Source organism: Cottoperca gobio, chromosome 7 (assembly GCF_900634415.1).
Source record: "Cottoperca gobio chromosome 7, fCotGob3.1, whole genome shotgun sequence".
Classification (NCBI taxonomy): domain Eukaryota; kingdom Metazoa; phylum Chordata; class Actinopteri; order Perciformes; family Bovichtidae; genus Cottoperca; species Cottoperca gobio.
Genome location: NC_041361.1, coordinates 21,503,765 through 21,518,352, shown reverse-complemented (window position 1 = coordinate 21,518,352; position 14,588 = coordinate 21,503,765). Strand labels below are relative to the sequence as shown.

The window sequence follows — 14,588 nt, the reverse complement described above, 5'->3', positions numbered from 1 at the left end:
GGACAAAACTCAAAATACATCCAGACAACTAACAGGTAAAGTCTGGGCAAAAACAGGATCAACAGAGGATATCCGAAAAGCAGGCAGCAAAAGGATCTCAAGAACTAAAGAGTAAAAATGCAGTTAACTCAGGAACGAGACACAAAAACAGACACTTCAAGAGACGGATCAAAAACTCACAAACTTGGCCTCCGGCAACAATTCAAGACTCAGCAATGAACAGAAGAAAACAGGCAGCTTATAAAGGCTAGCAAACAAGGAACAGGTGCAACCAATGAAACAATAAAGACAAGCACATTACACAGAAATGAACGGTGACGACCCCACATGGTCCAAAGAGGAACTGCAGTCCAAAAACCCTGACAGGACCCCCCCTCCCTATGAACGTCTCCTGACGTTCCCACACGGGCGATCAGGGTGGCTCTGATGGAAGGCCTCGATGAGGCCCGGATCGAGAACATGCCGAGACGGGACCCAGGACCGCTCCTCAGGACCATAGCCCTCCCAGTCCACCAGGTATTGAAGGCCCCTCCCCACCCGGCGAGAATCCATTAGGCGGTGGATTGAATAAGCAGGGCCACCATCAACGATTCTGGGGGGCGGAGGGGGTTTAGCTGGAGGGACCAAAGGACTTGTGGCGACAGGGCGTAGGCGAGAGACGTGGAAGGTGGGATTGACCCGCATGGACCGAGGAAGTTGGAGACGGTAAGCCACTGGGTTGATCCTCCTCAAGATCTTGAAGGGCCCCACGAACCGTGGCGCCAGCTTGCGGGACTCCACCCCTAGAGGAAGATCCCGTGTCGACAGATAGACCCTCTGCCCCGGACGTAGCGGTGGTGTAGGTCTGCGGCGGCGGTTGGCATGGCGCTGGTACTGGCGTGCGGACCGCTGCAGGGTAGACCGGGCCTTGCGCCAGACCCGCCTGCACCGTCGGACAAAGCTCTGGGCCGAGGGAACACCCACATCAGTCTCTTGGTCAGGGAAGAGTGGAGGTTGAAAACCAAACTGGCACTCAAAAGGGACTGAGACCTGTAGCAGAAGAACACAAGGTATTATGTGCATATTCAGCCCATATCACAAACCTGCTCCATGATGATGGATTGGAGGAGGCCAGGCATCGGAGGGTGGTTTCCAGGTCCTGATTTAGCCTCTCAGTCTGACCATTGGACTCAGGATGGAACCCTGAGGAGAGACTGACCGTAGCCCCAATCAGTTTGCAGAAGGCCCTCCAAAACGGCGCGGTAAACTGGGGCCCACGATCCGAGACCACATCCAGGGGGAGATCAAAGAACCTGAAGACATTCTGGCACACAGCCTCGGCGGTCTCTAGTGCCGAAGGGAGTTTGGGCAGGGGAACGACCCGACACGCCTTGGAAAAGCGGTCGACAATAACCAACATGACTGTGTTTCCCTGAGAGGGGGGAAGGCTTGTAACAAAGTCCAAGGAGATGTGGGACCAGGGCCGCTTGGGGATGGGTAGAGGGTGAAGGAAACCATGAGGCGAGGTACGGGCGCTCTTACTCTGGGCACAGACAGAGAAAGCAGCAACAAAGGACCTCACATCCGCATTCATGCCAGGCCACCAGAACCGCCTCTTAACAAACTCCAGAGTCCTGCGTGCTCCCGGGTGGCTGGTAAGCCGTGAAGAGTGCCCCCACTGCAGAACTTGGGATCGCACCACAGTTGGGACAAATACCCGGTTGGAGGGTCCATTCCCGGGGTCTGGCTCCCTCTTCTGGGCCTGGCGAACCAGTGACTCGACTCCCCATCGGACAGGAGCCACAATCCTCGAGCTCGGGAGGATGGGTACTGGAACTCTCTCACCATCTGACCTGTGAAACAGTCTAGAGAGTGCATCAGGCTTCTGGTTCTTCGAACCGGGGCGGAAGGACAAAACAAAATCAAATCTATTAAAAAAAAGAGCCCATCTTGCCTGCCTGGGGTTGAGACGTTTGGCCCTCTGAATGTACTCCAGGTTTTTGTGGTCGGTCCAAACAGCAAAAGGGTGTTGGGCCCCCTCCAGCCAGTGGCGCCACTCCTCCAAGGCCATCTTGATAGCCAGGAGCTCACGATCTCCAACATCATAGTTCCTCTCAGCAGGCGAAAGGCGAGCAGAGAAGAAGGCACACGGACGGAGTTTGCCATCAGCCAGACGCTGGGAGAGCACAGCCCCCACTGCCACATCTGAGGCGTCCACCTCAACCATGAAGGGGAGGGAGAGGTCGGGTAAGGTAAGGATGGGGGCGGAGGAAAATCTCATCTTCAGATCCTGGAAGGCCCGCTCTGCCACTGGAGACCACTTAAAGGGGCCAGATTTCTTCTTGGTGAGATCGGTCATGGGGGCAGCAACAGCACTGAAGTTCCTGATAAACTTCCTATAAAAATTGGCAAAGCCAATGAACCGTTGTACCTCCTTGACCGAAGAGGGTTGGGGCCAATCCCGGATAACTTGAGTCTTCTTGGGGTCCGTGATGAGACTCCCTTTGGACAGGATGAAGCCCAAAAAGGACACATTGGAGACATGGAATTCACACTTCTCAGGTTTGACAAAGAGGTGGCTTTCCAACAGGCGCTGGAGGATGACTCTGACATGATTGACATGTTCATGGAGGGACTTGGAGAAAATCAAAATGTCATCCAAATAAACAAAGACAAAACGGTTCAACGTCTCTCTCAATACCTCGTTGATGAGTGCCTGGAACACTGCCGGGGCGTTGGTTAAGCCAAACGGCATCACTAATTACTCGTAGTGGCCCGTTGGTGTGTTGAACGCCGTCTTCCACTCGTCACCCTCCCTGACCCGGACCAAATGGTAGGCGTTACGGAGGTCCAATTTGGTGAAGACGGTTGCCCCTTGGAGGAGTTCAAAAGCAGTGGTCATTAAAGGCAAGGGGTAACGGTTCCTCACCGTGATCTTGTTTAACCCCCTGTAATCTATGCATGGCCTGAGGCCGCCGTCCTTCTTCCCAACAAAAAAGAATCCAGCACCAGCAGGGGAGGACGAGGGGCGAATGATCCCAGCAGTCAGGGAGTCCTTGATATAATCCTCCATAGCTTGGGTCTCAGCGGGTGACAGGGAGAAGATCCTACCTCGTGTAGGGAAAGAGCCTGGAAGGAGATCAATGGCACAGTCAAAGGGCCTATGAGGGGGCAGGGAAGTGGCCCTCCTCTTGCTAAATACCTCAGCTAGGTCGTGGTACTCTGAGGGGACTCGGGACAACTCGAGAGAGCTAGGAAGCTTAGGGGCTGGAGGCACAGCTCTAGTGAGGAGACAGGAGGACTTGCAATTGGGACCCCACTCAACCACAGTTCTTGAAGACTAATTGATGTGAGGGCTGTGGTGAGATAACCAGGGGAACCCTAGCACAACAGGGAACTCGGGAGAATGAATAAGATTAAACTGAATCTTTGTGATGATTGCCAAAAATAGACAAGATAACAGGAGAGGAAACATGAGTCACAGTACCTTGTCCCAAGGGCCTACCATCCAAGGCGGTCACTGAGAGAGGATGGTCCAGCCTGGAGATGGGCAGGTGAAGGGCCCTGGCAAGGGTGAGATCCAAGAAATTCCCTGCAGCGCCAGAGTCAATGAGGGCCTGAAGAGGGTGATGTTGGTTCTCCCAGGAGATGGTGACCGGGAGCTGCAGGCACGAAGTCGAGGCTGAGGGAGTAAGAGTCGCACCCGTCACAGTTCTCCCTCTCCTGGACGGGGCTGGGCTTTTCCCGCAAGCTCGGGACATGAGGAACGAAAGTGGTTAGGGCCTCCACAATAGAGGCAGCGTCTCTCCCTCATCCTCCGGTTCCGTTCTGCCTGGGACAGGCGAGTACCGCCAAGCTGCATCGGCTCCTCAGGACAAGGTGGGTTACTCTGAGGTTCCCGAGGCCACTGAAGCGGAGTGGAGGTTGAAGCTGTGACTCCGGAACTGGGGCGACTGTCCATTTGTCGTTCGCGACGCCTCTCCCACAGACGGTTATCGAGACGGATAGTCTGGTCAATTAGGGACTCCAGGTCTGACACCGGATCTTTAGCTGCCAGCTCATCCTTAATTCCGCCACAGAGGCCATGCCGGAACGCTGTCATCAGGGCCCCCTCATTCCACCCACTCACAGGAGCCAGGGTTCGGAAGAGCACAGCATACTCTGCCACACTAGAGCCGCCTTGACGCAGCTGGATCAGTCTGTTACCAGCGTCTTTACCTCCTACTGGATGGTCGAAAACCCGGCGCATCTCATCGGTAAAGACGAGCAAGTAGATCCACAAGGGACTGTTGGAGGTTCTGCAGAACCCCCTGCTGGTGGGACAAGAGAGCCTCGTGACGACGCACTGTAGCATCATGGCTTAGAACTGCAGCGTAGAGTTGCTCCTCCGACGTCGGTGCCGGCGGAGACTGGGTGTTAGTTGTCTCTGCTGAGCCAGGTTCCATGGCTGAGTCTTGCTGACAGGGTCTGTTGGGGTGATAGGCTCAGGTGCAGAGACAGACACAGGCTTGCTATAAAGGCTAGCAAACAAGGAACAGGTGCAACCAATGAAACAATAAAGACAAGCACATGACACACAGAAATGAACGGTGGCGACCCCACATGGTCCAAAGAGGAACTGCAGTCCAAAAACCCTGACAGAGAAGGATAAAAAAGAAGAAGAATATAATTCCCAGCATAAGGAGAAAGAATGGGTGTCTAGCAGATGCAGATGACCTGATGGCACAACGAGTCCTTTACTCTCACACACAGGCCTCCGTTTGCGGCTTTCTATATTTAAACTTCAGGGAAAATGAGTTTCTCTTTTACCAGGTTGGAGATCCACAGATGATTATTACAGCACATGTTCTCTGACCTGTTCAGTGTGTGATGCTTTATAAAAAAAACAACAACACACAGTGTTGTATTCCATTCTTTACATTGATATTTTGGATGTGTGTGTGTGTGTGTAGGTGTGTGTATGTGTGTGTGTATGTATGTGTGTGTGTGTGTGTGTGTGTGTGTGTGTGTGTGTGTGTGTGTGTATAACGAGAGACAGTTGTGTTTTCTCAGATATTACTAACCTCATGTTTTCAAATGTTGTTTTTATGTTATTCTCTAGATGTGATGCAAGACCAATTTTTCATGTGATCGAAAAAAAAAAAAGGTTTTATCATCCGATCTTATCTTATCTTTGTTAACACAGTGCTAGCACAACTTCCTCCCCATCATTTCCTGCATTTTGTTGCTATTTTACATATTTACAGATAACTTCCTAGTTCTTTGAGCTTGTTATATTTTCAACTTGTATGCATTTTTGGGGGGGCTCACATGACTTAGACTCACGTTAGACTCAAGTCATGAATTTATACTTTTCTTGACAAAGTCAAAACCAGACTTTCAACTTGACTTTAACTGTAACACTAGTGACTTGTGACTTAACTCACACTTTATCCATTTCACTTGGAATGACTTCATATCTTCCCCAAAGCCCAAAGATTAAGAAGACTAAGGCAATCCCATTTGTTTCAGATCTTTATGTCAGACTGTCCGCACTGTTATTTGTGGATTTGTGTGTCCAGTCATGGGTTCCAGTCGAGGCCGATGGCTCATTGTGGGCATTGTTGGGCATCTATTAGTTACATTATGAAGAGTAAGGAACTGAAGAACTGCTCGATATGTAAAGATTGCAGCGTGCAAGACAAAGGTAGGGTAACTTGTTTACGACTCAAAACCAAAGTTTAGGACTTGGACTTGATTTGGGACTTATACGTGATTTGGAACTTATCCATATTGATTCAGGACTTGTTCTTCATCGGGCCTAGCTCTTGACTTTGTTCCTCCCTGTTTTGATTTGAGACCTTCGGTTCTTGTCTCAAGACTTCATCGCCAGACTTGAGACTTACTTGTGACTTGCAAAACAACGACTTCGTCTCACATCTGGCTGGTAGGAGCGTTCTGCTCAAATGTGTGCGTTGATCTTATTTGGTTGTGATTGACAGATGGTGAGTCCTACAGTATAGCTACAGCGCATGTTAGCTATAGGTCTACAGTGTGTTTAGCAAGAATGACACAGCGAGACACTTCACTTAGAAGTTAGGATGTTCATGAATAGTAGAAATAATATTTGTACAAATAATTACATTTTCCGTCCCTTCCTGTGTACGGTGATGCGACCACACAACCGGATTTCATCTGAACAAGCTGAATAAAGTTGATGAAACGCTCTGCTGTATGGCAAACATTCATTATTAGACTGTAGGTTTCCTTAGAAATCTTTATGTAAATAAAATCTGTAAATAGAATATACAATGGTTCCTACTGGACTCTAAACACTGAGCGGACTTCCTGCACCAGCAACGTTGTATCACACCACACTGAACTACATGACAAACCTTTCATGGTTTCCACTGGTCTCTACATCCCTGATCAACACAGCGCAATTGCCTTGCATAATGTCCTGAACAAAACGTCAGACATGATGTTTTTTTTCTATTTCCCAGAACACTCATCACCCTACAGTATTATGTGTACAAGAGCTGTGTGGCAAACTGGTTAAAATACAAATATACAGTGGAATCTACAGAAGCAACGTTGAAGAACAGACATTTATTTCAGCATTAAAAGTAGTGTATTCAACAATCTCTAAGAGTGTACATTGTGTCATTTAAAAACAACTACATACATGGTAAGACCACACTACAACACAGCATTTAGCTTGATAGATAGCAGAATAGTACTTACAGTGGCACAGTCAATCACGTTTTAATAAACAGAGAGGTACCAATGGCAGGGGAAGAATATTTTTTCCACTGACCATTGACTAAGTATTGTACTTAATGGACTCTAATGGCATTAGAGAGACATGATAGAGACAGCAGACATCAATATAACAGCATTAGAGCTGCACAGGTTTTCACACAGGATAGTAAAATGTGCTCACTTTGAAAAAAAGAGAAAATAACAATCTCATATGCAGAGCAAATATTGGCTGATTCTGCCTATTCATTAGAACTTTTCCATTAAAAAAATATTTTATTTATTTACACAAAAAGGACACATTGACTTTACAGTGCTGTGTCACAAAAGTAGGTTGTACGTTCAACGGACTCTGTCACTGTGTTTTTATTACTTCCATGCACCCAGCTTACCACAAGCTGTCACAGCTGTGAACGGAAAGTTAATACTTGCAAAATATGTGCATTCTGAAAATGAAAAAGAGGAAGAGGAACATGTGTTTTTCCTCTTTTTTTCATCGTTGTTCACTTAAGACGGGGTGGGGAGGCTCTGACGCAAAAATAGCTAGGCAGTGACAATAATGCCAGGAAAGTGAAACCATTTTAAACACGGCACGTGAAGTTAGAATAGTGTGAGGTGAGAATTCTGCAAATGGATATATGCATTTTAATTAGAAATGTAAGATCAAAGGCCAAGAGTTAATTATTGGCCTTGACATTTTTAAGTGTTTCAGAAAGGGGGGGGGGGGGGGGGGGGGGGGGCAATGATAGTGCAGTATACTGCAGAGGGATGACAGTCGTGATGGTGGTACTGCATTGGCAATAGGAGACTGTACAGAGGTCACACTATCATTGAAATGTCATCATTTATTTCTTAAGTTTCTCCAAAAAAACGTTCACCTATTGCACCCGTCTTCAGTCGGTCATACGCTGGTTGTACCTTGTGAAAATGGGATGGTACGTGTTGCAAAATGTGTGACTTTCTAAGCCTGACTGTTTCTCATTTCTCCACCAAACAACTATAGGCTTCGAAACAGAATGCTAATGTGCTCGTTAACATTTACCACAAAATGTTTTATTCAGACGGGGAGAGTCTAATGTCGGATTGTTTTCTCCATATATTCATTTTATTATTGTTACTTTGGATTTGTGTTGTTTACCAATCCCAATAATCAATATGATATGATGTTTACGTGACATAAAACGTGTCCCAGTTAATTATTGCAAACACTATATGGAGTAAGATGTAAAATATTCCAGCTCATAAAATGACTATTTGAATATCCTGATACTAAACAGAATATTAACATTGATGTAAAAGCACTGAGCGATGATGGAAGAGGTTCTCAGCCCCCAAATGGTCAGAAGAATCAGTTGATGGAGGTTTAAGTGAGATCGTGAGTCACTGTGGCATCATGCTCTTTATGAAGGGCTCTTCTCCTCTGTTCTCACAGTGATCTGGATCATCCTCTCCTGCCGGATGTCTGTGAGGGGGGGGGGGGAATTGTTCCAAACAGTTCCAATATTTGTATTATTGTTACTTTTGTACATGTATAAGAAAAGAAGAAAACAGAAGAAAGTCACAAAGATCACATCAGCTGAGCTAAAGTAAAAGAGTTGAGATCAACTCATTCAAAGTTCTGAAGTACACACAGGATTTTAGCTTCAGTGCATCTAAAAGAATAGTTTGACATTTTGGGAAATGAGCTTCTTTGCTTAATTTGGCAAGAGTTATACGAGACGATGGTTAACATTCTCTGTATGCTATATTCTGCATCCACGTCATACGGGACGGTAGAGACACTTGTATGATACAGAGTTGGTTGTGTGGATTAAAATAGTGCATTCACATTATCCATCCATCCATCGTCTACCGCTTATCCGGGATCGGGTCGCGGGGGCAGCAGCTCCAGTAAGGAACCCCAATCTTCCCTTCTCCGGGCCACATCCTCCAGCTCCGACTGGGGGATCCCGAGGCGTTCCCAGGCCAGAGAGGAGATATAATCTCTCCACCGAGTCCTGGGTCTTCCCCGGGGTCTCCTCCCAGCTGGACGTGCCTGGAACACCTCCCTAGGGAGGCGCCCAGGTGGCATCCTTACTAGATGCCCGAACCACCTCAACTGGCTCCTTTCAACGTAAAGGAGCAGCGGCTCTACTCCGAGTCTCTCACGGATGGCTGAGCTTCTCACCCTATCTCTAAGGGAGACGCCAGCCACCCGTCTGAGAAAACCCATTTCGGCCGCTTGTACCCGTGATCTCGTTCTTTCGGTCATGACCCAGCCTTCATGACCATAGGTGAGGGTAGGAACGAAGATCGACCGGTAGATTGAGAGCTTTGCCTTCTGGCTCAGCTCTCTTTTCGTCACAACGGTGCGGTAAAGTGACTGTAATACCGCCCCCGCTGCTCCGATTCTCCGGCCAATCTCTCGCTCCATTGTCCCCTCACTCGCAAACAAGACCCCGAGGTACTTAAACTCCTTCACTTGGGGTAAGGGCTCATTCCCTACCCGGAGTAGGCAATCCACCGGTTTCCTGCTGAGAGCCATGGCCTCAGATTTGGAGGTGCTGATCCTCATCCCAACCGCTTCACACTCGGCTGCGAACCGATCCAGTGACTGTTGAAGGTCACAGACCGATGATGCCATAAGAACCACATCATCTGCAAAGAGCAGCGATGAGATCCTCAGGTCACCGAACTGCAACCCCTCTCCTCCACGACTACGCCTCGATATCCTATCCATGAAAATCACGAACAGGATTGGTGATAAAGCGCAGCCCTGGCGAAGGCCAACATTCACTGGAAACGAGTCCGACTTACTGCCGAGTATCCGGACACAACTCTCGCTTTGGGCGTACAGGGATTGGATGGCCCTCAAAAGTGACCCCCTCACCCCATACTCCCGCAGCACCTCCCACAGTATCACCCGGGGGACCCGGTCATACGCCTTCTCCAGATCCACAAAACACATGTAGACCGGATGGGCGTACTCCCAGGCCCCCTCCAGGATCCTTGCGAGAGTGAAGAGTTGGTCCGTTGTTCCACGACCAGGACGGAATCCGCATTGTTCCTCTTCAATCAGAGGTTCGACTACCGGCCGAACCCTCCTTTCCAGTACCTTGGAGTAGACTTTACCAGGGAGGCTGAGAAGTGTGATACCCCTGTAGTTGGCACACACTCTCTGGTCCCCCTTTTTAAATAGGGGAACCACCACCCCGGTCTGCCAACCCCTAGGCACTGTCCCAGACTTCCACGCAATGTTGACGAGGCGTGTCAACCAAGACAGCCCCTCAACACCCAAAGCCTTCAGCATTTCTGGACGGATCTCATCAACCCCTGCGGCTTTGCCACTGTGGAGTTGTTTGACTACCTCAGCATTCACATTATAACACCTTATATATCAGATTCAGGCTTAATTACATTGAATGACAGACTTTGACTGATGTGAAACATGGTTATCAGGCACCTCTGCCAAGGAGGTCATGTTTTCGGTTTGGCCTGTTGTCTGTCTGTCAGCAGGATTACAGAACAACTTCTGGTCTCATTTTCATGACACTTGGTGGAATATTGCAGCATGGGAAGAGGAAGAACCCACTAAATGTTGGATGGACCCAAATCGCAGGGCCGGATACACAAACTATGTTTCACTTTCGTTAACATTGCGAGACATGGCATTTGGCCTTGGCGGAGGTCTGTGCTCTCTGAGTACCCTTCTAATTGAGTGGATGTTATTTGCATGATAATTAAGGGATGTTGAACTACTCCCTAAATATCTTAAGTGTGAACACAGACAGAGCACTTCCACAGAACTGGAAGTGAATGAATATGATCATAAAGCTTTAGAAAGACATGAGACCACACCCGAAAGAGAAAGAAAGACAGAGAGGAGGAAGGGAAGTAAGACATGCAAGGACTTGAAATGTGAACTGATGCCTACTGTCTGTTTCCGAGTCTCTGTCGGTTTCTGTCTCCACAGATTCCCTCTTCCGCTTGCAGCCTTGGTTGCTTTCTTGTCTCGTCACCCTCTTCTCCTCGTCCTGCTCATCTGAGCTGCTTCCTGGCTGCACTGCTGGGTACGATGACTGTGATGAAATATCAAAATTAAAAAAAGATAATATTTCCACATTGAAATCAACTGTATCTGCTTGGTTGGCTCAAATGACTTTACCTTGCCATTTGCTGATAAGGATTCTTGTAGAGCAGAATTCAGAGTCTCCAGCACCACTACTGTTACAGAAACATGGTACCAGTAAGTATGATTCCCCTGCGCACCGTTAACATACGGATGAGCAAACACAGACACATGTGAATAGAAGCTCTTCACCTGGACGCAATGATATGGTGAGGACAGGCACCTTCTTCTCGTTGCTCTGGTCACTCATTCCATGCGGCTCCTCTTTCTGCTCCTGCTCTTTCAATACATGCTGTGACAAAACCGTCATACTATGAATCCTGTGTATCCCATCTTTACCATCACCTCCATGTCTTTCAAGGTACTTTCACACCTGTACTTCGGTTTATTTGGTCTGGACCCAGGGGAAAAATAATACAATGTGGCATTTTAGTTCTAGACTGGTTCCTGTATACAGTTACTTTTAACAAACGAACCAAGAGAAGTAAACAGGAAGTTACGCAGACTGACAGGTAATTCAGTGATTGGACAGTGTTGGTGGTTGTCATCCTGCCTCACGTAGGAAAATAAAATTCTGTGATGCAGCACTTTAATGCTTCTGATGTGTATATTTATGTCCTTTGGTGTCACAAAGAGCTCATGAAGAAATAACTGATCATAAGCAAGTATTATTAGTTATGAATAATGTCTAACAGGCAGAGACAGTAATCATTTGGGGCTTATTACTGCGGGATTGCTGTCACACACTTGACAAAGTACAAAGCACAGCAGTTTTAGTTATATTGGATATATACATGGCCTTATTCAGATCAGTTGTAAGATCGCTTGAATAGATTTCACGATCAGCAGATGAATTTATTAGTGGTACAGTTGGAATCGGACCCACCTCTTCAAACGATCTCGGTTTGGTTGTTTTCACGCCAGCCTGAATGAACCACACTAACCGGGCAAACGGACTGTTGGTTCATCTTAAGCCGAACCAAACAGGTTAGGTGTGAAATCACCCTTACCTTGTGGTTCTGGTCACTGGTAGACTCTTCGTCTTGTTCAGCTGGTGGGGTAAAGGAGCACGAGGGAGGGATGACAGGAGAAGGTGATGATACTGGTCCGTTTGCAGATGGATTTACTTTCACATCCTTGTCAGGGTTTCTTTGTACTCTCTCTCCATCTTGTAAGGCTAAGGGCGAATCATCTCTTGGCGTTTGGCTGGATTTGGACTTTCCTCGTTCTGATAGGTCCAGAGGCCCCTCACACGCCTCTCTAAGCTCACCAGAGACCCTCTCAGTCTTAGATGTCGGGATTTCCTTTTTCTCCCGGGGCTTAGTATGATTCTCCACATGCTCTGACATATTTCTCAACCTGAACACCTGAGTAGTTGGTTCGTTGGCAGAGGGCTGAGAGGTGCTCTGCTTGGGCAAGGAAGAGCTACTAACCTGCCTTCTAGTGGTGGCATGTTGGCTAGTTGGGATCAGGTTGGGAAAGCGCAGTGGGTTTGGTTTGAGAGGAGGTTGCACCACCAGGCTGGTCCCCAGATCAACCGCACTAGCCCAGTCATAGGATTCAGATAAGTGCCAGGGGAGAGTAGCAGGGCAGCTCATGATTGGTTGAGGACGGCAGGGAACAGGAGCATGGAGCACATGTCTGCTGTGGTTCACTTCTCTGCCGGTTGAGGAAGAAGAGTTCCTAAGAAGGAGAGCTTGAGGAGGGATGGAGAGTCGCTGGTCCAGTCCTTCATCACTCCGAGCTCTAAGTTATGAGAAACGCAGGCCAGGCAGATAAGGAAAGAGTCACATGTCTGTGCAGGTCATTAGGCCACAGTGTCGGCAGCATGCATTACTTAGTAACAAGTGGTGTAAGGTTTAAATCTTTAAGTGATTGCTGAGTTCTGACTTTTGATTGTTCTTCTTTGGCTCCCAAAACAATTGATCTTTTTCTCTATCTCTTCTAGTTTTTATCTTTGGTTAAATGTTGGCACATCCAATCATTAATGTGTGCCATTCAATGTTCAACACTCTCATAAAGTGACACAACAGCCTGTTGCACTTTTCCCTATGTCCCTCCGTCTCACCTCCTCTCTCCAACACGGGTCACACTCTGTTCTGTTTTCCAGGAAATAGGCTTGTATGAATCCTGTGAGAGTGACGGGCAGAAAGAAAAATCATTTCTATCCAGTTAACCATTAATTAAAGTAATAATTTGACATTTTGGAAACAAATCTCATCTCACTAAATATGAAGCTACATCCAGGGAAAAGATACCAGAAACAAGAGACACAATTAACCTGGCTCTGTCCAAAAGAACTTTAATCATCTTTACACTTCTTGAGGATTAAAAGAACATGAGATATAACATAATTAATTAATTATTGAGGCTTTAGATGTCCAGGTAGGTGGATGATCTTTAATATTACATTTTTAAATTTACTTTTGGACGAGCCAGGCTAGCTAGGTCCCCCTTTCTCCACTCTTTTTGCTAAGCGAACGGTCTCCTTGCTCCAGCTTCATATGTATTGGACAGATATGAGAGTGGTGTTGATCTTCTTATCTGACTTTTAGCCAGAAAGCTAATTTTAATATTCCTCAATATGTTACACTATTTCTTTGACCTGCACATGCAACAGAGAACATGTTAAAGGTAAAGAGAGTGATTTAGAAACTTACATAGTGGTTTCTGTTCATCCATCTCAACTGAGTGTGTTGTGTTTCTGTTTGATCACAAACACGAGCTTATGTAAGAATATGAGCATGATTATTAACAAATGTATCCTCTTCCTCTTTCTCACCTTCACTTCTTTGCTCTGCCTCAGTTTTCACTGCAGCGCTGCCATCTTCTGGCTGGTTACTGGCTCTGCTGGTTGCCGTAGTGACGAGGGTCACGGGTCCAGAAGAAGGTGAAAGGTCAGGCGAGCTGTGTGTTTTGACCTCTGTGGTGCTGCTGCTGTCACTGTGGCCTCTGCTGCACACACAGTATTTTATATTATTAGAGCACGGTCGCTGTGTGACAAACTGCTTTCAGGCACAACACAATCAAGCAGGGAGATGCTTTCTGAGTGGTAATTACTATGATATTGGTCATACAAGTAAAATGTGTTGACATATAAGCTATGGATAAATTGTTTTAAAAGTTCAAATCAAACTTTGGTTAAACATTTGCTGCATTGACCGCTCCTCTTTAGAAGTACTTTAGAGAAAAAGGTTTAGAGCCTCCTCTAGATGGTTGACTCACACAACCATATACTCACTCGAGTGCTGCTCTTAAACTCTTGAGCTCATCCCGAAGTCCCTTGTTCTCCCTTTTCTGGTTGTTCATCTCTCCCGCTACAACACAAACCACAAGTCATGATCAGAGCATTGAACAACAAAGTTGTCTTTAAAATGTATTTTTAGGCGAAAGGAAAAGCGTGGATGGAGGTCGAAATAAAGTTGTACCAAATGGCAGAAGGCAAAGAAGTATGATGGTGGCTGAGGGCCATTGTAGGTTAAATCCCAGAGCTGGGGAGGAGGGTAATATTCTGAAGAAAAATGTATTTACCCATCATACATAGTACCAACCACAGCCCTTTGCTGCACGTTGTCTCGCCTATCTTTGACCATTGTGCTGATGCAGAAAAGCTATCACCTCATCCAAATCAGTGTGTTGTTTTCTTCTTAAAAGGCACAATTCACAGCAGTGTCTCTTCAACCTCTGGATACTTATGATAAAATGATGATTGTGGGCTACAAGTGATATTGCTTGATTTGATTAGATGATCCACTTGCAACGT

The 14,588-nt window shown here is 46.9% G+C and overlaps 2 protein-coding genes across 2 annotated transcripts in view; both read right to left on the bottom strand.

Moving 5' to 3' along the window:
* Positions 1-275: 275 nt before the first annotated feature.
* LOC115011036 (uncharacterized) lies at positions 276-1,011 on the bottom strand (the record flags this gene model as incomplete). The annotated part of the gene is made up of 1 exon (XM_029435966.1): positions 276-1,011. A coding segment is annotated over one exon (633 nt), but the record flags the coding sequence as incomplete, so codon positions are not given.
* Positions 1,012-4,339: 3,328 nt separating this feature from the next.
* Positions 4,340-14,588, bottom strand: part of rbbp8l (retinoblastoma binding protein 8-like) — a 13,433-nt gene continuing 3,184 nt past the window's right edge. The window contains exons 6-11 of the mRNA XM_029435960.1: positions 14,067-14,142; positions 11,836-12,571; positions 11,018-11,117; positions 10,862-10,920; positions 10,631-10,775; positions 4,340-4,446 (exon numbers count right to left, since the gene is read on the bottom strand). Coding sequence (XP_029291820.1) covers positions 4,340-4,446; positions 10,631-10,775; positions 10,862-10,920; positions 11,018-11,117; positions 11,836-12,571; positions 14,067-14,142 — 1,223 coding nt within the window. The remainder of the gene's footprint in view (positions 4,447-10,630; positions 10,776-10,861; positions 10,921-11,017; positions 11,118-11,835; positions 12,572-14,066; positions 14,143-14,588) is intronic.